The sequence below is a fragment of the Ambystoma mexicanum genome, chromosome 13, assembly GCF_040938575.1.
Source record: "Ambystoma mexicanum isolate Mex_15411 chromosome 13, UKY_AmexF1_1, whole genome shotgun sequence".
NCBI classification, from domain to species: domain Eukaryota; kingdom Metazoa; phylum Chordata; class Amphibia; order Caudata; family Ambystomatidae; genus Ambystoma; species Ambystoma mexicanum.
This window is the reverse complement of record NC_090938.1, coordinates 47,621,992-47,648,791: the sequence shown is the minus strand read 5'-3', so window position 1 is coordinate 47,648,791 and position 26,800 is coordinate 47,621,992. Positions and strand designations below refer to the sequence as shown.

Below are 26,800 nucleotides of genomic sequence, written 5' to 3'. Positions count from 1 at the left end.
GACACCCAGGAGCTGGTTTTGGGTCCTGCCTACAGGGCGATGCCCGACACCCAGGAGCTGGTTTTGGCTCCTGCCTTCAGAGCGATGCCTGACACCCAGGAGCTGGTTTTGGCTCCTGCCTACAGGGCGATTGATGCCCGACACCCAGGAACTGGTGTTGGCTTCTGTCTTCAGAGTGACTGCTCATCGAATCTCAGTTTTGAACCCTGCAAGGGGAAGGCACCTGCCTACAGGGCGATGCCAGACACCCAGAAGCTGGTTTTGGCTCCTGCCTACAGAGCGATGCCCGACACCCAGGAGCTGGTTTTGGCTCCTGCCTACAGGGCGATGCCCGACACCCAGGAGCTGGTTTTGGCTCCTGCCTTCAGAGTGACAGTTCATCGAATCTCAGTTTTGAACCCTGCAAGGGGAAGGCACTTGCCTACAGGGCGATGCCAGACACCCAGGAGCTGGTTTTGGCTCCTGCCTACAGAGCGATGCCCGACACCCAGGAGCTGGTTTTGGCTCCTGCCTACAGGGCGATGCTCGACACCCAGGAGCTGGTTTTGGCTCCTGCCTTCAGAGCGATGCCCGATGCCTACAGGGCGATGCCCGACACCCAGGAGCTGGTTTTGGCTCCTGCCTTCAGAGTGATGCTTGATGCCTACAGAGCGATGCCCGACACCCAGGAGCTGGTTTTGGGTCCTGCCTACATGGCGATGCCCGACACCCAGGAGCAGGTTTTGGCTCCTGCCTTCAGGGTGATGCCCGACACCCAGGAGCTGGTTTTGGCTCCTGCCTACAGAGCGATGCCCGACACCCAGGAGCTGGTTTTGGCTCCTGCCTTCAGAGCGATGCCCGACACCCAGGAGCTGGTTTTGGCTCCTGCCTACAGGGCGATGCCCGACACCCAGGAACTGGTTTTGGCTCCTGCCTACAGGGCGATGCCCGACACCCAGGAGCTGGTGTTGGCTCCTGTCTTCAGAGTGACTGCTCATCGAATCTCAGTTTTGAACCCTGCAAGGACAGGCCTATATTTCACATCCGTGTAACGAAAAGAGTTGCCACCATAACATAAGGCGACCGCCTGCAGAAAGGAGCCTCCAAATCAGCTTCAGAGTTAGGGGGCCCGCTGCATGCTTGTGACTCGTAAGACAAGTTCAGCTAGGTTTAGAGAGTATCCCTTCCACCTGTCAAAGACGGCACTAGTGTGACATCTCCCGGGGGGGACTTTATTTAGAGGCAGGCAGGCTTGAAAAATAACTATGAACGGAGCTGTCAAGAGTTAGAGCAAGAAGCCTGAGGACGGCCAACCAGGCCCTACGCCCTGAAAAGATTCTTGTAATGAAAGACCAAAGGAAGGCGACCCGCAGCACAACGGTCTCATACTCCACTAGTGGCTGTGGAGGTGTGCTTTAACAAACCCTGCTGGCGTGCACCCATGAAATCCGATGCCCGAATGGCGCAGCGGGCTACTCCCAATGGCCACCCTGAGGACAATAAAAGGACAATTAAAGACTTAGAGGTTGTGGGCGGTTGACACACTGGCTGCAAATTCCCAGGCCACGGACCCTTCTTAGGCGGTACCGACTGCACTGGACCTGTTCATAAAATGTATTCACGGCAGGCGGGCCAGACATGAGGGCCTTTTAACCTTTTCAGTTGAAAGAATACCTCCCACACCTTGGACGGCGTTAGGTGGATGGGAGGGGCTGTGACTGACAAAGAAAGCTGAGTAGCTTTTATAAATGGTGTCCAAAATAGTGCACAGGTGTGTCTATTACTGCGCTGTCACTCTTATGCGTGCGCACTCTTGCGTGGGAAGTGCTGCTACTCGTTCGCTAAAAACACCATGATGAATATATCAGCAAACACAACCTTTCTAGAGGTCTACCACGTGCGCTTTTATAAGTCGTTATTTAGGGTTTCAGCACCTTGCTGACTACCTTTATTTGTTCTGCCTTGCAGAGGCCAATGTAATCTGCAGCTGTGCACCCCCTCCACTATTGCTTTTCGTAGGATTTTGCCGCAAAATGAAGCATCAAATTGGGGCTGTTGGGATACATATATTGCCTAATGAAGCATGCCCTGCACATGGGTGACCCACTGTGCACCTGGTACATAGATTTAATGACAAACGGTTTATGCCTCATTGCCTTTTTTCGACCGCCTATTGTAAAGCCCGTGCACTATGTAATCAGTGTATAGTGTATGTATGCAATCATGTAATGTAAACATGTAACTTTGTGAACCTAAGAAATGCGCCCAGATGCCCAAGGCCTCGGTAACAAAATAAACAAAATACAAATACAAACGAGTCTTCACACGCAAAATGCTCTCACATTAAATGTGTACTAGCTGGCCAAAGGCAGCCCTCTTAAGAAGATGTCACACTTATCACACACGTGTTTCACTCTGCTTTAGCATGTTGGTGTGGGGCAGTGAATACGGGTGGAGATTAGATCATGTTATGCGCCCTGATCTAGGCAAAACACCGATGCCTCAGATGGAGTTTCCCAGCCCTAGGCATGGGGGCACCCAAACATCATGTGGATGGAAGTGGGCCCCCAAGATCACTCACGTGCCTTCAACCAGCAGTGGGGCTCCTTTTCAGACTTCGCTCAAAGACAAGGAGCGTCATATGAGGAACCCCGCCCATAGAGATGAGACACGCAGCTTCAAGAAACTACTTAGAATTATAATATGCACATATGCACTTTATGCCATGTTTTATGGAGTTCTAGGAAAAATGTACATCTTTCCCAGTGGACTGATATTGGATACCTGCAAATCCTTGTAAAAACCTAATTTTGGCTACACACAAGTAATAAAAAAATGTTAAAAATAAAACAATAACAACTACCTGCAAATGCTAGGAAGTTCCAGCCACTGTGTCCAGGGTGGAATGCCAGGCCTAGATGCTGCACTGGAGGCAAGCAGGAATGAGTGCTCATAAAGATAGCATGTGTTATGCCAAGATGATCATATTTAAGGCTATTCCACCTGTATTTATCCATATTTATTTTTCATTCAAAAGAGATCATCCGTAACCAGTACTTTTCTACATTTATTCTTATTTAAAAATGCATTTATTAAAGCATGCATGCAGCAATCTAGGAAAGAAATGCCATAGCAACAAACGGTTGCTTCTTTGACTGCTGCTGCCTTAAGAAATAGGCTTTCAGCAATTTGGAGAACTTTAATGCTATTTTTATACAACTTGTATACTGTTCATGCTGCCAATCTGCAATGTGATTGGCCTGCGATGTATGAGTGACATCATAGAGAAGCAGACAGATAGAACTGTTTTTCCGTTTTTTCCATTTTCATAAATAAATGCAGACAGAAAACGGATTGATTTCCATCTGTATTTATGTGTAAAACTCAGTAAAAACGGAAAACTGGAAGCCTTAATTATATGACATCGTCATTTCCCCAGAGCCTGAGAGCTAGGAGTGCTGTGGATTTGTGAGTCCCTGCTGACACACACTGTGATCTTGCTCAAAGGCCCCCCCCCCACCTTTACACACCATCCACCTGGTCACCTACGTTAATGAACGCCATGATCCAGAAGGCGTAGGACACGTTGGTGACCACCAGCCCCTGCAGCGGGAGCCCATAGTGGGAAAGGTTCCTGGGGTTGTGGGGCACCAGCGAGTTGCGGATGTGGTCCAGGTTGGCACTGGCATTGGCTGTCAGGTTGGACTGGATGCAGTTGGAGTCGGACAGGAATGGGTCAGCAATCAGCGGGCTCAGCAATGCCCCGCATCCCACGAAGAAATGAAGGGCCTGGGGAAAACGGGGAGAAGACATGAAACCACAGTGTACACCATTCCCATCAGCAAGCACACCAGTAAAGGCCGCCACAGTCAGGCTGCGTACCCGCCATCAGCTACCACACCAGTAAAGGCCGCCACAGTCAGGCTGCGTACCCGCCATCAGCTACCACACCAGTAAAGGCCGCCCACAGTCAGGCGGCGTACCCGCCATCAGCTACCACACCAGTAAAGGCCGCCACAGTCAGGCTGCGTACCCGCCATCAGCAAGCACACCAGCAAAGGCCGCCACAGTCAGGCTGCGTACCTGCCATCAGCAAGCACACCAGCAAAGGCCGCCACAGTCAGGCTGCATACCCGCCATCAGCTGCCACACCAGTAAAGGACGCCACAGTCAGGCTGCGTACCCGCCATCAGCTACCACACCAGTAAAGGCCGCCCACAGTCAGGCGGCGTACCCGCCATCAGCTACCACACCAGTAAAGGCCGCCACAGTCAGGCTGCGTACCCGCCATCAGCAAGCACACCAGCAAAGGCCGCCACAGTCAGGCTGCATACCCGCCATCAGCGACCACACCAGTAAAGGCCGCCCACAGTCAGGCGGCGTACCCGCCATCAGCTACCACACCAGTAAAGGCCGCCCACAGTCAGGCGGCGTACCCGCCATCAGCTACCACACCAGTAAAGGCCGCCCACAGTCAGGCTGCATACCCGCCATCAGCTGCCACACCAGTAAAGGCCGCCACAGTCAGGCTGCGTACCCGCCATCAGCTACCACACCAGTAAAGGTCGCCACAGTCAGGCCGCGTACCCGCCATCAGCTACCACACCAGTAAAGGCCGCCCACAGTCAGGCGGCGTACCCGCCATCAGCTACCACACCAGTAAAGGCCGCCCACAGTCAGGCTGCGTACCCGCCATCAGCTACCACACCAGTAAAGGCCGCCCACAGTCAGGCTGCGTACCCGCCATCAGCTACCACACCAGTAAAGGCCGCCCACAGTCAGGCGGCGTACCCGCCATCAGCTACCACACCAGTAAAGGCCGCCCACAGTCAGGCTGCATACCCGCCATCAGCTACCACACCAGTAAAGGCCGCCCACAGTCAGGCTGCATAACCAACATCAGCTACCACAACAGTAAAGGCCGCCCACAGTCAGGCTGCGTACCCGCCATCAGCTACCACACCAGTAAAGGCCGCCCACAGTCAGGCTGCATACCCGCCATCAGCGACCACACCAGTAAAGGCCGCCACAGTCAGGCTGCGTACCCGCCATCAGCTACCACACCAGTAAAGGCCGCCCACAGTCAGGCGGCGTACCCGCCATCAGCTACCACACCAGTAAAGGCCGCCCACAGTCAGGCGGCGTACCCGCCATCAGCTACCACACCAGTAAAGGCCGCCCACAGTCAGGCTGCATACCCGCCATCAGCTACCACACCAATAAAGGCCGCCACAGTCAGGCTGCATAACCAACATCAGCTACCACAACAGTAAAGGCCACCCACAGTCAGGCTGCGTACCCGCCATCAGCTACCACACCAGTAAAGGCCGCCCACAGTCAGGCTGCATACCCGCCATCAGCGACCACACCAGTAAAGGCCGCCACAGTCAGGCTGCGTACCCGCCATCAGCTACCACACCAGTAAAGGCCGCCCACAGTCAGGCGGCGTACCCACCATCATCTACCACACCAGTAAAGGCCGCCACAGTCAGGCTGCGTACCCGCCATCAGCTACCACACCAGTAAAGGCCGCCCACAGTCAGGCTGCATACCCGCCATCATCTACCACACCAGTAAAGGCCGCCACAGTCAGGCTGCGTACCCGCCATCAGCTACCACACCAGTAAAGGCCGCCCACAGTCAGGCGGCGTACCCGCCATCAGCTACCACACCAGTAAAGGCCGCCCACAGTCAGGCTGCATACCCGCCATCAGCTACCACACCAGTAAAGGCCGCCCACAGTCAGGCTGCATAACCAACATCAGCTACCACAACAGTAAAGGCCGCCCACAGTCAGGCGGCGTACCCGCCACCAGCTACCACACCAGTAAAGGCCGCCCACAGTCAGGCTGCATACCCGCCATCAGCTACCACAACAGTAAAGGCCGCCCACAGTCAGGCTGCGTACCCGCCATCAGCTACCACACCAGTAAAGGCTGCCCACAGTCAGGCTGCGTACCCGCCATCAGCTACCACAACAGCAAAGGCCGCCGACAGTCAGGCGGCGTACCCGCAATCAGCTACCACACCAGTAAAGGTCGCCCACAGTCAGGCTGCATACCTGCCATCAGCTACCACACCAGTAAAGGCCGCCCACAGTCAGGCGGCGTACCCGCCATCAGCTACCACACCAGTAAAGGCCGCCCACAGTCAGGCGGCATACCCGCCATCAGCTACCATACCAGTAAAGGCCGCCCACAGTCAGGCTGCATACCCGCCATCAGCTACCACACCAGTAAAGGCCGCCCACAGTCAGGCTGCTTACCTGCCATCACCTACCACACCAGTACAGACCGCCCACAGTCAGGCTGCATAACCAATATCAGCTACCACACCAGTAAAGGCCACCCACAGCCGGCTGCGTACCCGCCATCAGCTACCACACCAGTAAAGGCCGCCCACAGTCAGGCTGCATACCCGCCATCAGCTACCACACCAGTAAAGGCCGCCCACAGACAGGCTGCGTACCCACCATCAGCTACCACACCAGTAAAGGCTGCCCACAGTCAGGCTGCGTACCCGCCATCAGCTACCACACCAGTAAAGGCTGCCCACAGTCAGGCTGCATACCCGCCATCAGCTACCACACCAATAAAGGCCGCCCACAGTCAGCCTGCTTATCCGCCATCAGCTACCACACCAGAAAAGGCCGCCCACAGTCAGGCTGCATAACCAACATCAGCTACCACACCAGTAAATGCCGCCCACAGCCAGGCTGCATACCCGCTATCAGCTACCACACGAGTAAAGGCCACCCACAGTCAGGCTGCATGCCCGACATCAGCTACCACACCAGTAAATGCCGCCCAGTCAGGCTGCATACCCTCCATCAGCTGCCACACCAGTAAACGCCTCCCACAGTCAGGCTGCGTACCCGCCATCAGCTACCACACCAGTAAAGGCCGCCAACAGTGAGGCTGCGTACCCGCCATCAGCTACCACACCAGTAAAGGCCGTGCACAGTCAAGCTGCGTACCTGCCATCAGCTACCACACCAGTAAATGCTGCCCAGTCAGGCTGCATAACCAACATCAGCTACCACACCAGTAAAGGCCGCCCACAGTCAGGCTGCATGACCAACATCAGCTACCACACCAGTAAAGGCCGCCAACAGTGAGGCTGCGTACCCGCCATCAGCTACCACACCAGTAAAGGCCGCCCAAAGTCAGGCTGCGTACCCGCCATCAGCTACCACACCAGTAAAGGCCGCCCACAGTCAGGCTGCATACCTGACATCATCAAACACACCAGTAAAGGTAGCCCACAGTCAGGCTGCATACCCAACATCAGCTACCACACCAGTAAATACCACCCAGTCAGGCAGCATACCTGACATCATCAAACACACCAGTAAAGGTCGCCCACAGTCAGGCTGCATACCCGACATCAGCTACCACACCAGTAAATACCACCCAGTCAGGCAGCATGCCCTTCATCAGCTACCACACCAGTAAAAGTTACCCACAGTCAGGCTGCGTACCCGCCATCAGCTACCACACCAGTAAAGGCCTCCCACAGTCAGGCTGCATAAACAACATCAGCTACCACAACAGTAAAGGCCGCCCACAGTCAGGCTGCGTACCCGCCATCAGCTACCACACCAGTAAAGGCCGCCCACAGTCAGGCTGCGTACCCGCCATCAGCTACCACACCAGTAAAGGCCGCCCACAGTCAGGCTGCGTACCCTCCATCAGCTACCACACCAGTAAAGGCTGCCCACAGTTAGGCTGCGTACCCGCCATCAGCTACCACAACAGCAAAGGCCGCTGACAGTCAGGCTGCGTACCCGCCATCAGCTACCACGACAGTAAAGGCCGCCCACAGTCAGGCTGCATACCTGCCATCAGCTACCACACCAGTAAATGCTGCCCAGTCAGGCTGCATAACCAACATCAGCTACCACACCAGTAAAGGCCGCCCACAGTCAGGCTGCGTACCCGCCATCAGCTACCACAACAGTAAAGGCCGCCCACAGTTAGGCGGCATACCCGCCATCAGCTACCATACCAGTAAAGGCCGCCCACAGTCAGGCTGCATACCCGCCATCAGCTACCACACCAGTAAAGGCCGTGCACAGTCAGGCTGCGTACCTGCCATCAGCTACCACACCAGTAAATGCTGCCCAGTCAGGCTGCATAACCAACATCAGCTACCACACCAGTAAAGGCCGCCCACAGTCAGGCTGCGTACCCGCCATCATCTACCACAACAGTAAAGGCCGCCCACAGTTAGGCAGCATACCCGCCATCAGCTACCATACCAGTAAAGGCCGCCCACAGTCAGGCTGCATACCCGCCATCAGCTACCACACCAGTAAAGGCCGCCCACAGTCAGGCTGCATACCTGACATCATCAAACACACCAGTAAAGGTCGCCCACAGTCAGGCTGCGTACCCGCCATCAGCTACCACACCAGTAAAGGCCGCCCACAGTCAGGCTGCATACCTGACATCATCAAACACACCAGTAAAGGTCGCCCACAGTCAGGCTGCATACCCGACATCAGCTACCACACCAGTAAATACCACCCAGTCAGGCAGCATACCCTCCATCAGCTACCACACCAGTAAAAGCTACCCACAGTCAGGCTGCGTACCCGACACCAGCTACCACACCAGTAAAGGCCTCCCACAGTCAGGCTGCATAAACAACATCAGCTACCACAACAGTAAAGGCCGCCCACAGTCAGGCTGCGTACCCGCCATCAGCTACCACACCAGTAAAGGCCGCCCACAGTCCGGCTGCGTACCCGCCATCAGCTACCACACCAGTAAAGGCCGCCCACAGTCAGGCTGCGTACCCTCCATCAGCTACCACACCAGTAAAGGCTGCCCACAGTTAGGCTGCGTACCCGCCATCAGCTACCACAACAGCAAAGGCCGCTGACAGTCAGGCTGCGTACCCGCCATCAGCTACCACAACAGTAAAGGCCGCCCACAGTCAGGCTGCATACCTGCCATCAGCTACCACACCAGTAAAGGCCGCCCACAGACAGGCTGAGTACCCACCATCAGCTACCACAACAGTAAAGGCCGCCCACAGTCAGGCTGCGTACCCGCCATCAGCTACCACACCAGTAAATGCCGCCCACGGTCAGGCTGCGTACCCTCCATCAGCTACCACACCACTAAAGGCTGCCCACAGTCAGGCTGCGTACCCGCCATCAGCTACCACAACAGCAAAGGCTGCCGACAGTCAGGCGGCGTACCCGCCATCAGCTACCGCCGCACTAAAGGCCGCCCACAGTCAGGCTGCATACCCGCCATCAGCTAACACACGTGTAAAGGCCGCCCACAGTCAGGCTGCGTACCCGCCATCAGCTACCACAACAGTAAAGGCCGCCCACAGTTAGGCGGCATACCCGCCATCAGCTACCATACCAGTAAAGGCCGCCCACAGTCAGGCTGCATACCCGCCATCAGCTACCACACCATTAAAGGCCGCCCACAGTCAGGCTGCGTACCCGCCATCAGCTACCACACCAGTAAAGGCCGCCCACAGTCAGGCTGCATACCTGACATCATCAAACACACCAGTAAAGGTCGCCCACAGTCAGGCTGCATACCCGACATCAGCTACCACACCAGTAAATACCACCCAGTCAGGCTGCATACCCTCCATCAGCTAACACACCAGTAAAAGCTACCCACAGTCAGTCTGCGTACCCGCCATCAGCTACCACACCAGTAAAGGCTGCCCACAGTCAGGCTGCGTATCCGCCATCAGCTACCACGCCAGTAAAGGCCGCCCACAGTCAGGCTGCGTACCCGCCATCAGCTACCACACCAGTAAAGGCCGCCCACAGTCAGGCTGCATACCCGCCATCAGCTACCACACCAGTAAAGGCCACCCACAGTCAGGCTGCATACCCAACATCAGCTACCACACCAGTAAATGCTGCCCAGTCAGGCTGCATACCCTCCATCAGCTACCGCACCAGTAAAAGCCGCCCACAGTCAGGCTGCGTACCCGCCATCAGCTACCACACCAGTAAAGGCTGCCCACAGTCAGGCTGCGTACCCTCCATCAGCTACCACACCAGTAAAGGCTGCCCAAAGTCAGGCTGCGTACCCGCCATCAGCTACCACACCAGTAAAGGCCGCCCACAGTCAGGCTGCATACCCGCCATCAGCTACCACACCAGTAAAGGCCACCCACAGTCAGGATGCATACCCTCCATCAGCTACCGCACCAGTAAAAGCCGCCCACAGTCAGGCTGCGTACCCGCCATCAGCTACCACACCAGAAAAGGCCGCCCACAGTCAGGCTGCATAACCAACATCAGCTACCACACCAGTAAATGCCGCCCACAGCCAGGCTGCATACCCGCCATCAGCTACCACACCAGTAAAGGCCACCCACAGTCAGGCTGCATACCTGACATCAGCTACCACACCAGTAAATGCCACCCAGTAAGGCTGCATACCCTCCATCAGCTGCCACACCAGTAAACGCCTCCCACAGTCAGGCTGCGTACCTGCCATCAGCTACCACACCAGTGAAGGCCACGCACAGTCAGGCTGCGTACCTGCCATCAGCTACCACACCAGTGAAGGCCGCACACAGTCAGGCTGCGTACCTGACATCAGCTACCACACCAGTAAATCCTGCCCAGTCAGGCTGCATAACCAACATCAGCTACCACACCAGTAGAGGCTGCCCACAATCAGGCTGCGTACCCGCCATCAGCTACCACACCAGTAAAGACGCCCACAGTCAGGCTGCATACCTGACATCATCAAACACACCAGTAAAGGTCGCCCACAGTCAGACTGCGTACCCGCCATCAGCTACCACACCAGTAAAGGCTGCCCACAGTCAGGCTGCGTACCCTCCATCAGCTACCACACCAGTAAAGGCTGCCCACAGTCAGGCTGCGTACCCGCCATCAGCTACCACACCAGTAAAGGCCGCCCACAGTCAGGCTGCATACCCTCCATCAGCTACCGCACCAGTAAAAGCCGCCCACAGTCAGGCTGCGTACCCGCCATCAGCTACCACACCAGTAAAGGCCGCCCGCAGTCAGGCTGCATAACCAACATCAGCTACCACACCAGTTAATGCCGCCCACAGCCAGGCTGCATACCCGCCATCAGCTACCACACCAGTAAAGGCCACCCACAGTCAGGCTGCATACCTGACATCAGCTACCACACCAGTAAATGCCGCCCAGTAAGGCTGCATACCTTCCATCAGCTGCCACACCAGTAAACGCCTCCCACAGTCAGGCTGCGTACCTGCCATCAGCTACCACACCAGTGAAGGCCGCGCACAGTCAGTCTGCGTACCTGCCATCAGCTCCCACACCAGTGAAGGCCGTGCACAGTCAGGCTGCATAACCAACATCAGCTACCACACCAGTAAAGGCCGCCCACAATCAGGCTGCATAACCAACATCAGCTACCACACCAGTAAAGGCCGCCCACGGTGAGGCTGCGTACCCGACCATCAGCTATCACACCAGTAAAGGCCGCCCACAGTCAGGCTGCATAACCAACATCATCAAAGACACCATTAAAGGCCGCCCACAGTCAGGCTGCGTACCCGCTATCAGCTACCACACCAGTAAAGGCCCGCCACAGTCAGGCTGCATAACCAAAATCATCAACCACACCACAAAAGTGTGCCCACTATCATGCTGCATACCCGACATCATCAAACACACCAGTAATGGCTGCCCACAGTCAGGCTGCGTACCCGCCATCAGCTACCACACCAGTAAATGCCGCCCACAGTCGGGCTGCCTTCCCGCCATCAGCTACCACATCAGTAAAGGCCCACGGTCATGCTACATACCCAACATCATCAAACACACCAGTAAAGGCAGCCCACAGTCAGGCTGCAGACCTGACATCATTTGTTTTGGCGGTGTCATAGTCATGGGACATGGTACCGAAAGAGTAACGAGATGTGCTCAGAAAATCAGACGCCTCATTTATATTCTCAAGTGCAGTGACCTAATAGCGGGTCAGGACAGAGGGTGACCCAACTGTGGAAATGTCGGTGGTAAGCTAGGAATGTCTTGCATGTGATGGCGGTTGACTTGTAGGAGTCCATGCATGAGGTACGGTCATGCACTGGGAAAAGCCATACGCTCAGGAAGATGTGATGTGGAACTGATCCTTCCTGGGGGGCCATATACATGCAAAGATCATGACCATGGTAAGGTCATGTGTGGTGGAAGTCATGCACATGAGAAAGTAATGTACAGTAAAAGATCACCCTCCCAGTGTGGTGGTCATGCATGCGGGATGGTCATGTGCTGTGGAACACCACCCTAATTATAAGGTCATGCGTGCTGCTGAGGAGGCAGTGTGTGTGGGAGGTCATGCACTGACCTGCAGGAAGACGGCAGAGTCCTTCTGGTAGATCTTCACGAGCTGCATATTAGATATGGTGTCAATGCAGCCCATTGCAAGGCCGGCCACGGCCATCACGACTGCCAGCACCACCACATGATCGCAGAAGGGGATGATGGCAAAGACCAGCGAGATGGTGAAGGAGGAGAGGAAGAGGACGAAAAGCGACTGCTTCAACCTGTGATCAAGGGGACACAGAAGGATTACAAGCAAGTTAGGGTAAGTCACCCACAGGGACAAAGGGTATGCAGCATTGTGAGCAGAGGTGGCTTCCTACAAGGATAGTCTAACATTTCAAGATAGACTTGACAACCCAGAAAATGCAAGCCCTGTTCAAAGCTGTGATCTACACACAGAATTGCCACGTTAATGCTTTGCATTTGACGCGCTCAGATGTTATTTTTTTTAAAACACAGTAGAGATCGAACATTGTCTGACTAACCTAATGTTCTACCTATTTACAGAATTCCATTTGTAGGCCAATCCCTTATTGAAACAGAGTTCAATTCTTGAACTAACAGTACATTAACTCAGCACTTGCTCTATTTACCTGTGCTCGGATTCAGGTAATCTCCTTTTAAGATATTTTTTCTCAAAATAAGTATGATCTATTAACAATTGCTACTCACTACGGAACAGTAAGCAGAAAGAGATATATACATGTATCATTTTTTTTGACAGCTAGAAGAAACATCATATGATTATTAGAACTTAGGCGGCAGTCCCTAAGGCATTGCACTCCTGCAATTTCACCTGTACTAGAATCACAAGACCACATCATGGTGAATATACGATGACCTATATCAGAAGCGACGAGACACACACGCAGGAGGATAACCACAGTGATAAAGAGAAGAAATAGACCGTGCCTCCTAGGATAAACATGGATGAGAAGATAACACAGGTCAGCACTGAGAATGCAAAGCAGAAATGATTCTATACAAAAAAGACAAGGCATTTCAGATTAATAGTGAACTGATAGAATAATGAATGACTACTATTATTGAAATGTTTCACCCGTGGACAACAGCGATATAGTTACAGAGGATGTAACATATTGATCACCATCTACACAAAGCAGAACCTGATATATATGAGTTTGTTATTGAAAGAGCACAATTGGGAATCATTGACAACATTATATTTTGAAGTTTTTGGTACTGTCTTGTACAATGTGCTTAAAGTAAGAAAAATTATTGACTATGTTTCTCAAATGTATTATTTCTAGTAAAAACAGCCCCTGAAGAAGAGGAAAATATTCTCAAAACGCGTTGGGCATTAAAGAACCAGAACTTAAAACAAAACATTTTAGAAATTCTTTTTTTGAGAGCAATTATCATTTGAAGATTATAATAACAACTCCTTTGTGGATGAAATTATTGACAAACAATATAACATTGAAATCTAAAATCATTCTAAAAAGTTGGGCTTATCAGTTGAGCCAATTAGAGTGTGCAGGGGACGCGAGTTCCCCAAAGTGGGAACTTTTTCTGTCTCAATTGTTTATAAACATCCCATATGCCAGGGGTGTGGTTTCTCATCTGCACCTTAGAAATATGGAAAACCCCAATATAATTCACTAAAGAACAAGTCTGAAATTGAACTAATTCAAGTAATGAGAAGAGTGCAGGGTATATAATTGGGATCTGTTAAACTCTACCAAAACAGAGGTGCTGTTCTTCCCTGCCAAAAGCTCCCTCTCATCTCTTCCACTGCCTATCCAGTCCCCAGCTGACACTCTGCCCTACTCTTCTTCAGCTAGAAACCTCAGCGTCATCTCTGACCCTTCTTACCTTACACCTTCTCACTTTCATCTCCAAAACTGGAACAGCAGCTCGCCTGAACCTCTTAAATATTAGGAAAGTCAGGCACCTCCTTTCTTTCAACACCACTAAGCATCTCTTAACCACTCATCTCTTCTCTAAACTGGACTATTGTGCCAACATCCTCTCTGTTCTCCCCAACTCTGCTTTCGGTTCTCTGGACAAGATTGTGAACTTCGCAACCAGGACTCTCGTTGAACTCCCTCATGTGAGACAGATATGCTATCAAGAAATGCCACAGACAGCAGATGTAACAGTTTTGAAAAACTTTATTAAAATGTCAGGATGGGTGTAATGCCTAACTTGCCCAACAGCTATGGCGGAAATAAGTCTAAGTCCATAAGTTCAATTCAAAAGTCTGTCTGTGTCAAAACCTATGCTTGCCCTCACATCAAATATAGAAATGTAGTGTGGGGATATTCTAACTTCAATCGTGTTCAACATAAAGTCTGGAACAGTCTTAAATCCCCTTCACAAGTTCAGGATACAGTTCCAACCACAAAGTTCGAAAAGGTGCTAAGGTTCCCTTCCCCAAACATAAGCACTGTTTCACCAAAACAACAATGTTCTAAAGGAGCTCAGAGGGTACCTTCCCCAACCTTCAAGTATTGATTTCCAAAACAACAATGTTCCAAAGTAGTTCAGGGTTCCCCTCCCCAAGCTTTAAGCACTTGCTCTCAATGTTCAACAAAACTCACATTGTTCAATAGCATTCGTATTTCAAAGCTGCTTTCTCACTTCTCCCTGTCAGCCGTCCGGGTCTAGGCGCAGTTAACAGGCCGCACGACCCACCCATTACAGGTCATGCAACCTGCTGCCCTTATCCAGCCTTCTACCACTTTGACGAATTATAGGGATTCACCAGTTCTTAGATTCAGGGTTTGCCTTTCTTGATACTTCTTTGGCTCTCCTTTCTATAATGTACCAGCTTGACTTTCAGTAACAGCTTTGTTTTGCCTGATCAGCATTTTGCCCATACTTCACTGGCTCCCCTCGGTTGCTAGTTCATCGCTTTCACTCTCTGATTCACTGTATCCTAATTTCATGATACTTTCACAATGTCCTTCCTCAGTCAGAGACTTTTGAACACGTATCATTTAATAGTGACCACTCTGACACAATGTTTCTGCAAAACCCAATTCAATTAATGCATTCGTCTTAATTAGTTCTTTTGAGGCTTTTGAGAACATGCTGACCGCACACGCTACCACTCCGCTACAATGTAATTCCTTCACTTTTATACGTGCACCGGTTTTCCTTCCATTCTCTTGAAACTTACCTGCTGCGATGAACTTATCTTTGATTTGCTCGGTAAGATGCTTTCTGGGATTTGAGGTCAGGGTCTCACTGCCTGCCCCTCAGATCCCCCTGGATGGTTACTGCCATTCAGGAGACCAAGTAGTTCTTGGCCACAGCAAAGGGACCGGTACCTTACATGGTACCCTTCTCCTGCCTTCTCTGACTCCTTGGAGACACGGCTCCCTCGCCACGCAATGACAGCTTCTCTCACTCTTCTGTCCTTCAGCGTTTCGGTGTCCCGTTCTTCTCTGGTTTCCAACTAGCTGGAATGTCTCTCCTGCTGCTCTCTCATCGCACTGGCTTCTCGCTCCCTCCTTTCTTGCTCTTGCTCTCCCCTTGGTGTTTGTGAACTCCACCTTTTATACACCTGTGGGCCTCTAACGGGCTGCAGGTCTATGTTCTCAGACTCATTTGCCTGACCCCAATCAATCCAATTAAGAAGACATGCCTGACCTTCAGCCTTGTAGGCTTCAAAACCCCTCTTCTTTGTCCAGTACTATAGTGGTGTTTCCTATAGGAATAGATTAACGGGTGGATTTGAAACTGGATATCCGTGCGCTAATGATCACCCTAAGTTTCTATCATCAGTAAAATCAATTGATGAAATGTGTGCTGGCAACAATCACTCAGATCCCGCCAACCTGTCCACCCAGGTTGCTACAAGTTAAGTACAGAATTGGGGGTGAGGGATGGTGATGCGCTCAGCACCAATAAAGCAATTCGTAGTCACTTGAATATGAAAATTAGATGATGACTTTAATTCAGTTGCGAACAGCCGACACGTGTTTCGACACGCTGGTCGTTTTCAAGGCGCAGAACACTTTAGAGTTTCCCACTGCGTAATCCTGAAGGTCCGTCAGGTATGGTCTGGGAGCACCGCATGAGAAGGGTGTGATAAATAGGGTTTAGAGGATCAAAATTCTGCTGCTCGTAGCCATATATTGCTCGAATCTCCGGGATAATCCCTTGCTAAAGTCATCATCTAATTTTCATATTGAAGTGACTACTAATTGCTTTATTGGTGCTGAGCGCATCGCCATCCCCAATTCTGTGTTTCCTATAGGAAGTCTGTACTTTTCTTGGGGCATCTTCTTCTTCACAGTACTTCGGATAACCTTAGGGGGAAAATTAGGATATGAACAGCAATATCCTACAAAGACTGGAGGAGGTTTAGATAAATATATATCAGGAAAAGGGATACCGTGTCTTGCCTTCAGGTACCCTCTCTCCAATCCCTAAGGACCCTCCACCCAGGTAATCCTCCAGCATAGATTCGCCCCCAGGGTCGGGTTATGGCAGCCTTGTCTTTCTCTTGGTTACTTGAAAGGGGACAGAGATCCTAGGAGGGCTAAATGTGAGAACACTCAGATTTATCACACTCATTACACACATACTTCCTCATTCCGTCACCAGGCTGGAGGGCTGACGATGCAAAACAGGGCCAGATTTAAACGTCTTCTCCTGGTTCACAAATCTATCCATGGTAAGGCACCACTGTATCTATCCAACTCTACAAGCCTTCTTGTAATCTCTGCTCTGCCTTCTCGACTACCTTTGTGCTTCTTCGTCTTCCCTGTGCTTCCTCTCACTTCCTTCACTCTTCTTGCTCCACTTGCATGGGCCTCCACCCTAGCACTTCACCCATCATGGTCACATCCCAAGCACAGCTGGTCATACAGCCTACCTGCACTTAAGAATGTCCAATGTTCATTGTCCGTAATCTATGTATTGTATGTCTACTTATGTATTGTCCCCAGTGACTGTTCCCTTCAATCCCCTCCTCCACAACCTGGTCCGAATTTCCCTCAAACTCACCCCATTGTGAGAGGTTCACTGCTTCCCATCAAATCTGATTTCTTATCTGTTTTGTGATCAAAAGAGCATTGTTCCTTCAGGATAGAAATATAAATTAAATTGATTTACAGTTTCAATGCTGGCATATAATTTGACCACAACACCATGTAAATTAATTACAGTGGATATGCTGACATATATTGTGGGCCACAGCATCAGGACAGTATTTTCTATTGGTAATTCTGACATATACTCTGGGTACCAGCCTCATTAAAGTGTTTTTGAATTTGCAATCCTGGCATATATTGTGGAAAGAGGTTTCACGAAAATGGCACAAACAGCCCCTTTGTGCCGTTAGTGACTTAGCATCTATTCGATTTTTGTATGTGTTCGCCTAGAGCTGGGATCTGCAACCTGCGGATCTCCAGATTTTTTGCAACACACCTCTCTTGAGCCTCACTATTGACTATGCTGGGTTGGGCCGGTGGGAGTTTCAGTCCAAAACAACCTCTGGATATCCAAAGGCTGCAGACCCCTGCCACAGAGAAGCAAGTATTATCATTTGTTTAGCTTTTTACCCCATTGTTCTCAACGATTTCCTGTAAAGTGCACCATTACAAACAATTATTTTAAAACATTTGATGTGGGGGCAAAACACCCCCCAACCCCAAGCCCCTCATGCACCCAACATTGTTTGAAGGTCCTTTGCTACAAATGGTTGTTCAATACAATTGTGGGGCTGCATTACTGCCTCTGCACTGAAAATGCCCAACATCAGCTTCTGCTTTGGAATAATTTCCGATTTCGGTGCCCCTCGGAATACACCCACCTCCTGGGCACCCAAAACTGCCTCTGCCATTGGACTGTATTTTGTATTTTTTGTATTTATTTGACATTTATATAGCGCTTTACTCCAAAGCATTGTACAGAACGCACTTATAATACAATACAATGAAGTTGCAAATGATACAACATTTTCAAGATCTACATAAAGAGTGAAGGAGATGAGTCTTAAGGGTAGTGCGAAATAGAGAGTAATAGGTAGGAGGATGAAGAGAGAGGGAAAGAACACTCCAGAAGAGTGGTGCAAGCAAATTAAAAGTACAAAAAAGTATTCAGCACATGGGGGGCGAGGAACCGATAATAAGAATTGAGACTGAGACCAAAGTGACTGAGAGGGCAGATAAAAAGTGACAAGAGACAAAAGATAAGAAGGCGCAAGGCCATATGGAGATTTAAAGACACTACAGAGGAAATTGAATTTAAGGCATGAATGAAAAGAAAGCCAGCAGGCCAAGAGAAGATAGGGACAATGAAATAGAATCACAAGGAGAGAATAAATATACAAGACGAATGGAAGCATTGAAGACAGACTTTAGAGGAGCTAAGCTAGAAACTGGAAGACCAAAAAGTGTGGTAGAACAATACAATAGACGTAAGAAAATTAGTGAGGAGATCAAACGTTTAGTAGCATTAAACATCGGAAAGGGCCGAGCTTAACGGATGTTAAAAAGATGATAACGACAGGAACGGGAGAAGATGGAAATGTGATGAAAGAAAGATCCATCAGTATCAAGATAGAGACCAAGGTTTCAAGCAGTGCTAGAGATAGGCAGGGGAGAAGGAGGAAAAGAGACAAAAGAGGCAGGGCAAGGAAGGGAATCGTATTAGCGCAGAAAAAGAGAACTTCAGTTTTGGTCGCAATCAAAACAATGAAATGGTTTGACATCCAGGATTTAATGGCTCGGATGCAGGAAGTAAGATTATCATGTATAGAAGGGGAAAAAGAGGAAAAGGACAGAACAAGTTGAGTGTCACCCGGATAGAAGTGATGAGACAACCAAAAAAATTAACTAATAGCAGCAAGAGGAGAAGTACAAAGATAGAAAAGAAAAGGGCACAAGACAGTGCCTTGAGGAATACTTTGAAGAAGACCCAGCCCAAGGTACTGCATACGTATGATTGTATAGCTAAGAACGAAACCAAGATGAAACAGAGCCAGAGAAACCAAAAGAGAAGAGAGAGGATAAAGGTAAGGCATGATCCACTGGTTCAAACACAGCTGAGATATCCAATAGAATAGGGCAGAGGAGTGTCTGGAGTAACAAGGCGAAATCAGTGAGTCACAAACAGAGAGAAGAGCAGTTTCAGTTGAGTAGTGGGGACGTAAAGCAGACTGGGAACATGGAAGAGTAGAGTTATCCATTACAAAAGTGATAATAAGCAAGACAGTTTCAAGTACTTTAGAGGGATAGGGAAGAAGAGTCATTGGTTTGAAATTCTAGGGGCGAGAGGGATCTAAAGATTTCTTTTTACAGAATAGGGAGAATTGAGGCATGCTTAAATGAAGAAGGGAAGGTAGAGGTAAGAGAAATAGTGAAACGACTAGTAAGGTGGGAAACTAGAGAAGGATAGACTTTAGGTATAAGCGATGAAGGAAAAGGATCAAAGGGAGAACCTGTGGGATGAGCATGGACTAAAGGGGAAGAAGTATCTGAAAAAGTGATCGAAGTAAAAGATGAAATCACTGAAATAGAAGGAGGAGATAGAGGAGAGTGGAGCAAGAGGAAGAAGACGCAGAATGCAGTTGCCAGTGCACATCTTGTTAACCCTTTCATGCCTCCGCTGGTGCGAGTATCTCCAAGTATTAACTTTAAGATTCAGAGCGATTCCATTTTTGCAGATTCGCAACACAAAATACATTTGAGTGCAGGAAATCGAGAGGCGAGCTGTGTGCATCGTCAGCGGGTGTCCTGAAAAGCTGGTGTGCTTAGTAGGCTCCCAAGTACCTGACAAGGAAATCCCCGCAGTAGAGCGCTTGTCAGGCTTCAGTATAGCTCTGTTGGAAATACGTTGCACATGATGTGAGTACCTAGGCATGTGACGGCAAATAATGCTTGCAATTGCCCTCAAGACAGAAAACAGGCTCCCTGCACACGAGCCACAACTGTGGCCAACACGTGTTCTAGTTAGCGATTGACAGAGCTGTGCCAATGCCCTTATTCTGGAGACTGATAACCTTCACACAGGGCAGCAGAGAGGGGTAAACACTGCCTTATCAGGGGCATTATCTTGAATGCGGCCTCCGCAGAGGTCAGTTAGAGGAAGCTGGAACAGCCAGGAGTGGGCGTGATGGGTTGGCCCCTTGACTGTGCCCTGAAACACTTCAAGCCATTTAGGATTTAGTGCTCTTGATGTGTGGGGACTGTGGCTACTGCAGTCTAAAGTTCATCATGGCAGTAAACCCCCCTTGCACTGTATGTTGTAAGTGTGCAGAGGTAGGAGACTGACACAGGAGCTTGGTATGGACTTTTATTTGACAGAAAAAAGGGGTTTGGAGAAAAGTCCTAACTTGCCCTAATTCTAAGAGGGGTTCCCCTGCCTCAACAACACTAACTAGTGGTCGTGTGAGAGTGTCCAAGGTAATGTTCTCTGTCCTGTCTCCAAATCCTAATCTGACCCTGACATCTTAAACTCAATATAAAGTGAAAAGGGAAGTGTCTCTCAGCTGGCCATTCGCAGCTCTTTTCCAGATTTACAACGTAAAGTCCATGAATGTAGTGCAGAAAACAAGCAGAAGTTCCACAAGTCTCTGGAGGTGATTCCGTCGCCGGAGTCTCTTCGGGTTTCTTATGCTTAACACTCGCCAGCGGCATGGTTCTTCCCCTAGTTCTTCTCAGGCTTTCGCAACAGTTTATCACGGGGCATGGTTCTACCTTTTTTCTGTTACACTCCTGCTCCTTCGGTATCAAGCAAATGTCTTTTCTGCTAGGCCCATTTAAATCTCTTTTGCCCGGATCCTATTCTCTTCTCCTGGTTCGTTTCCACTTTGGATCACTCGCCTGCCACTACCAATGTTTCTCCTCAAAGACTGGTACGTTTATATAAAAAGGGCGTTTGGTAGGCCTTGATCTTCCAGTCGAACAATCGCAAATATCAAAAAGCAATCAACATATGGATGTTGGACCATAACTGGATGATAGGTCCCAAGACTGTAATCATTGGATTGTTTTGTGTCTTATTAATGAAACACATTGTTAATGTGGGTTACATGGATATGCCTTAAGGTATAAATGTGGTAGGGCAAAAGTGGATATGAGAATAGTTTTTAACGATTTTTGTAATGTGAGTGCAAATGATATTTTGGTAAAATAACCAGGAAATATTTAATGTAAATTAATTGAAGCAGCAGTGTGTGACATAAAGGCCTTGATCATTGCTTTTTGATATATCCTCAAAGAACGGGGCAACGAAGAATCCGTCGGCTGATCATTTCACAAGACCCAGGCTTTCCTGGTTCCTCGTAAAGTTCACACGTATTACTTTATTTCACTCCTTTGCCCAGCTAGAATTATTCGTTTGAGTGTGTTGTGTGAGGAATCCCACGGACGCCTCACTAATTCCCAGCCTAAAGGCCCCTCCCAGGTGGCCAGGGAAAGGCAGACGCTTCCTGATCCTGTCCTTGGGGGTGGTGTTCTGCGGGAGGATCGCCTGGGAGGAGAAAGGGCCCAGGGGATTGAGAGGACCCTGTGGGATTTATTTATTTATTTGTACATTTGTAGAGCCTAACCGAGCCCTGATATGATATGATATGGCATTTATAACGCGCCTATACACAAGTGTTTCAAGGTGCGATGAGGCAATGGAGGGGGAACGGAGGGAAGACAGACAGCGATCCTACTAGGCCAGGTGTCATTCAGATCATGTAAGTGCATGGGAAGGGGGAAGGAGGAAAGTGCGGGCGTAAGGGGGAGGGGACAGTGCAGTACATGGGATAATAAAATAAATAAACAATAGGTAAAAGTACGGCCAGCAGGTGGCAAGTGCAAGGGTAAGTGCAGACATCAGGTGGCAAGTGCTGGTAGTGGGACTGTAGGGATAGAGAAAACAGTCCCCAAGTGTGGGGGTTGCCAGGAAGGCAGTGCAGGAGTGCGACTGGCGGGGGAGGAGACTGGGCCCGAGATCAGAGGGTGGCTAGGTAACCAGTGCAGTTTCAGTGTCAGCCAGGAAGTCAGCGGGGGAGAGGAGGAGAAAAGGCAGAAGCAAAGAGAAAGGTTTTGAGGTGCTTCCGGAACCGGAGATGATTTTCCTCAAGTTTCAGGGTGGCAGGGAGGCTGTTCCAGAGGGAGGCCTCAGCCGAAGAGAGAGATCTACCACCAACTTGTTGCTTGGAGAAGCGACTGACCCTGAGGGCGTTGGAGGCGGATGAGTGAAGAGCTCGAGAAGGAAGATATTTAGGAAGAGATAGTTGAAGGTACTGAGGCCACGGGCCCTACATGGCCTTATGTACAATGCAGAGGGTTTTGACCTTAATCCTCGCAGCCACTGGGAGCCAGTGCAGAGATTTCAGGGCTGGAGAGATGCGATCCCTGGGCTTGAGGCCAAGGACAAGTCTTGCAGTCCTCTTCTGGATGAGCTGCAAAGGGCGGAGAGTAGAAGCAGGCAGATTTAGAAAGACGCTGTTGCAATAGTCCAGCCTGGAGAGGACCAGGGCTCTGGAGACAGTGAGCTTCTGGGGGAAGGAGAGGAAAGGAAGAACACCTCTGAGGAGGTGCAGCTGGTGGTGGGACTTCTTAGAGACGTCAGAGATGTGAGGAGAGAAGGCATCTGGGCGCTTAATTTAAGGATGTGGTTATAGGTTATTTTGCTGTGGTCATCATGTTACAGTCGTACCACAAGGCTTGGATATGTGTTGGCGTATATACAATTTGTCATGAAGCAGGTACATAGATTTGTTACATACAGGTTGGGTTACATACAGGTTGTCATGAGGCAGGTGCATTGATTTATTACCTATAGGTTATATTCATCCATCTTGGGCGAACAGCCAAGTTTTCAAGCCTTTACGGAACAACCAGAGCGGCAGATCCGCTCTGAGAGTTAGGGGCATGGAGTTCCACTGTTTGGCCGCGATTACTGGGAAGCTGCAGCCTCCAGCCTTTTGCGGTTTGAATCTCGGGATAGTAAGAAGGTGTGACTAGGCAGATCGGGTGGGTCTGTTGGTCTGGGCTTTGAAGATTAGGTTGGCGCGGCAGGCTGGGGCGCTATTGGACAAACATTTGTGCGTTAGTGACAAGACTGAATTTAATACAGTCACGTACTGGTAACCAGTGGAGATTTCACCTGGCTGTGGAGATGTGGTCTTTTTTGGGGATGTTGAGGGCAGCTCTGATTGCGTTATTTTCAGTTATTTGCAACTTAATGATGTTTCGGGAGCTAGAACCTGCAAAGAGGGAGTTGCAGTAGTCAATTCTCTATAGGATGAGTGCTCTGGCTAGTGTGATGCAGTATGTCTGTCGTTAGGAAAGGTCTGCTGCCTGTGATCAGTTTGGCAGTGTAGGCTGCCGATGAGGCAATGGCATTGACTTGTCTGGAGAGAGACAAGGGTGAGTCCCAATATACTCCTAGGGTTTTTACCTCCTTAGCCACTGTGATGACGTTACCATCGGTATTGAAGGCTTTGTAAGTTTGCAGTAGTGAGTTTAAACTAGGGAGGTTGCCGATGATGAGCAGCTCGGTTTTTTCGTCATTCAGACCCAGCTCATGTTGTGCCATCCGGGCTTGAATTGTGAGGTCAATATTGTTCAGGAGTTTAGTGTCTGTGTTGAAGTTACCTGAAATAGGTAGGAGTATTTGGGTGTTGTCAGCATAGTTAGTGTATGTGACGCCCAGCTTGTCGAGGAGGTCAGAAAACGGCTTAGTAAACACATTGTAGAGAGTTGGGGAGACACTAAGACCTTGTGGTACTCCGCATGTGACAGGGATAGGTTGTGCTGCTGCAGTGGGAGAGAAGACTCTCATGGTCCAGTATGCCAGGAAGGATTTGATCCATTTTATATCACTAGTTGAGATTTGGGCTGCGTGTTTCAAGTGTTGAAAGGGTATATTTTGGTTGACTAAATGAAATGCAGCAGACAGATCTAGGTGGAGCAGAATAGCTGGGTTCATAAATAGCTTTATCCTTGATTTGATCCATTTGGATTTTGGGGTTGAGTAGGGCAGTTACTTTCCCGTGACTGGGATGGAAGCCTGATTGGCGGAGGCCTAAGAGGTTGTGGGTTTCCAGATATTTTTTAATTCATAGGTATGCGACTCTGTTGAGGATTTTCAAGAGAAATAGCGCTGTAGTGATTAGTTGGTAATTGGTCGGGATGTTTGGGTCCAGTGTGGGTTTTCTTAGCAAGGGGGGACCGATGCTTTTTTCAAGTTTCCTGGTACATTGCTAGAGTTGAAGGAGTTGTTGACTAGAGTTGTGATAAATGGTGCAAGTTTCTCAGCACAATCTTGACATCTGGATGCCTTTAGCCCATTGATGATTTTTTTGCGTCTCCGCAGTGGAGATCAGGGTGAATTAGAATCTGGGGATGGTGGTGTTATTGGGAGGGAGCAGATTGGCGGCAGGTTGGCTGGGGCAAGCTTAGACAATTTGGCTTTTGATTTTATTATGAAGTGAGGCAGCGTTGTTGGAAAGTGCATTTTCTTTATTCGTGCACCAGGTGAGATCCTTGATGCAGTGGTCAGGGGTGGGGGCAAGTGATTCAAGCTCACGAAGTATAGAGAAGAGTTCTTTGGTGTCGGAGTTGGCATTCTCGATTCTCATGTTGTAAGTGTTACCTTTCGCATGGATGGTGGCAACTTGGTGATCGGTTGCTATGGAGTTGAAGCGATGGGTCTTTTCAAGAGTTTTTTTTTCTCCAGATGTTCTCTGCTGTTCTTTTGGCCGTACAAAGGTTTTTTAGGTTGTGAGTGAACCATGAGTTGGAGTGGGCGATTGATTTGGATTTACGAAGGCCTAGTGGGGCCACTTTGTCGATGGCCTCTTGTAAGGTTTGGTTGTACAGCGATACTAGTTTGGTAGGATTAGAAGTAGTGTTTGCATGAGTGATGATTGGGAGTAGTAGGGGAAGTATGTTATCTGATGTGATGTTCTTGTGGTTCCTTGCTAGAGCTGCTGGGGTGGGTTGCGGTGGGATGTTGGGCTTGGTTGAGAAGCTGATATTAAAGTGTGTGATATTGTGGTCTGACCACGGGTAGGGTGTGTTAGCTAGGATGTTGGTGCGACAGTTCAGGTCAGCTAACCAATCTAGTGTTCGTCCTTTATCGTGGGTGGGGCTCGTAATTCTGAGGGTAAGGCCATGTGCTTCTATAATGTTGGCAATGGTGGTAGCCTTGGAGTCGGACGGGTCGTTCAAGCCTAGGTTGAAGTCTCCCAAGATGATGATTTTTGATAGAGATTTGGTGTTAGTGGTGAGAAGGATCGCTATATCTTCCTCAAGGGATGTCAGCGGGCCGGTGGTCTGTAGATCAGGTGGATGGTGCGGGGAGATGTGGGTGAGAGTTGGAGTTTGAACGAGATAAATTCCCCTGATGGGAAGGTTTGGCTGGTGGTGGTTCTTATCTGGATGTTGTTTTTGGCAAAGAGTGCCACTCCCCCACCTTTTGATCCTGTTCTATCTTTCCTAAGGATAATGTATCTTTCGGGGATGGGCATGGAGAGGATAGGGCCGGCTGATGCATGGAGCCAGGTTTCTGTGATTGTTAGAAAGTCAAGGTCTAAGGAGGTGATCAGGTCGGCTATGTCTAACGCGTGTGCCAGGAGGGATCTAGCGTTGATGAAAGTGCCCTTAATATTAGATAAGGACGTTTGCTCATTGTACAGCAGGTTAGCGGAAGGCTTTCCTGGCTTGCTCTTCAAGTTTTGGAGGTAGCGGGAAGCTACATTTTTGTTTCTTAGTTTGAGGGAACATTGAGTAGTGTGTGCCATGATGTTTGGTGTAGGAGATTAATGATTGTGCTCTATGATGTCCAATGCTTTCTGTTCATTGATAGTCATGGGTGTCTCTTGAGGATCTGAGGGAGGTGGGAATGGCCGTGTCTTCGGAAGAAAGTGGGAGGGAGGGATATCTCTTGAGTCTGGGAGCACAGGTGCTATTTGCAAAAGGCTTTTTGCTTTGGAGGTTACGTCTAGGAGACGATTGTGTAGTTCCCAAGTGTGCAACATGGTGATCTAGGTAAGTATGTCCCGACTAGATAGTAGACTGCGCAATATCTACTGTCTGGAGATGGTATAAGACTTGACATGTGGGGGTCGCCTCAGATGGGGAGTGCCTTGGATCCGATGTGGCCCCTGGCCAGGAGGGCTGTGATACTCCCTTGCAATAGGTAGGTGGGGTTTGTCTGGATTAGAGTACAGGCAGTGGTTCTACGCCGCAAGGGCAAGCTTGCATGCAACTTCAATGGTCAGACATAGGGCGTGGTGACAGCAAAGTTAAGTTTGTAGTGATGGTGCAGTTAAATGAATTGGTTAATTGGTTATTTATAATGTGCTTAATACCCAGAGGTTTCTAAGTGTGGACACGGGGATCGAACCTGTGTTGCTCCGCATTGTCTTGCTTCCAAGGCGAGCGCGTTGCACCTGAGCTATCCCCCTGAGACTTTAATAAGGCTTTCAATAGTGAGGCGGAGTTTGACCACTGAGCCCATCTAAATTAGTTATTCAATAGTCAGGCAAAGGGCACAATGAGAGCGTAGCAGGATTTAAACACT

At 49.8% G+C, this 26,800-nt stretch overlaps 1 protein-coding gene and 1 long non-coding RNA gene across 2 annotated transcripts in view; one reads left to right on the top strand and one right to left on the bottom strand.

The window, feature by feature from the left end:
- Positions 1 to 26,800, top strand: part of LOC138520815 (uncharacterized) — a 348,850-nt gene that overhangs the window by 175,551 nt on the left and 146,499 nt on the right. The gene's annotated exons all lie outside the window — the stretch shown is intronic.
- MFSD4A (major facilitator superfamily domain containing 4A) overlaps positions 1 to 26,800 on the bottom strand; it is a 339,210-nt gene that overhangs the window by 199,879 nt on the left and 112,531 nt on the right. The window contains exons 2-3 of the mRNA XM_069633153.1: positions 12,318 to 12,516; positions 3,529 to 3,768 (exon numbers count right to left, since the gene is read on the bottom strand). Coding sequence (XP_069489254.1) covers positions 3,529 to 3,768; positions 12,318 to 12,516 — 439 coding nt within the window. The remainder of the gene's footprint in view (positions 1 to 3,528; positions 3,769 to 12,317; positions 12,517 to 26,800) is intronic.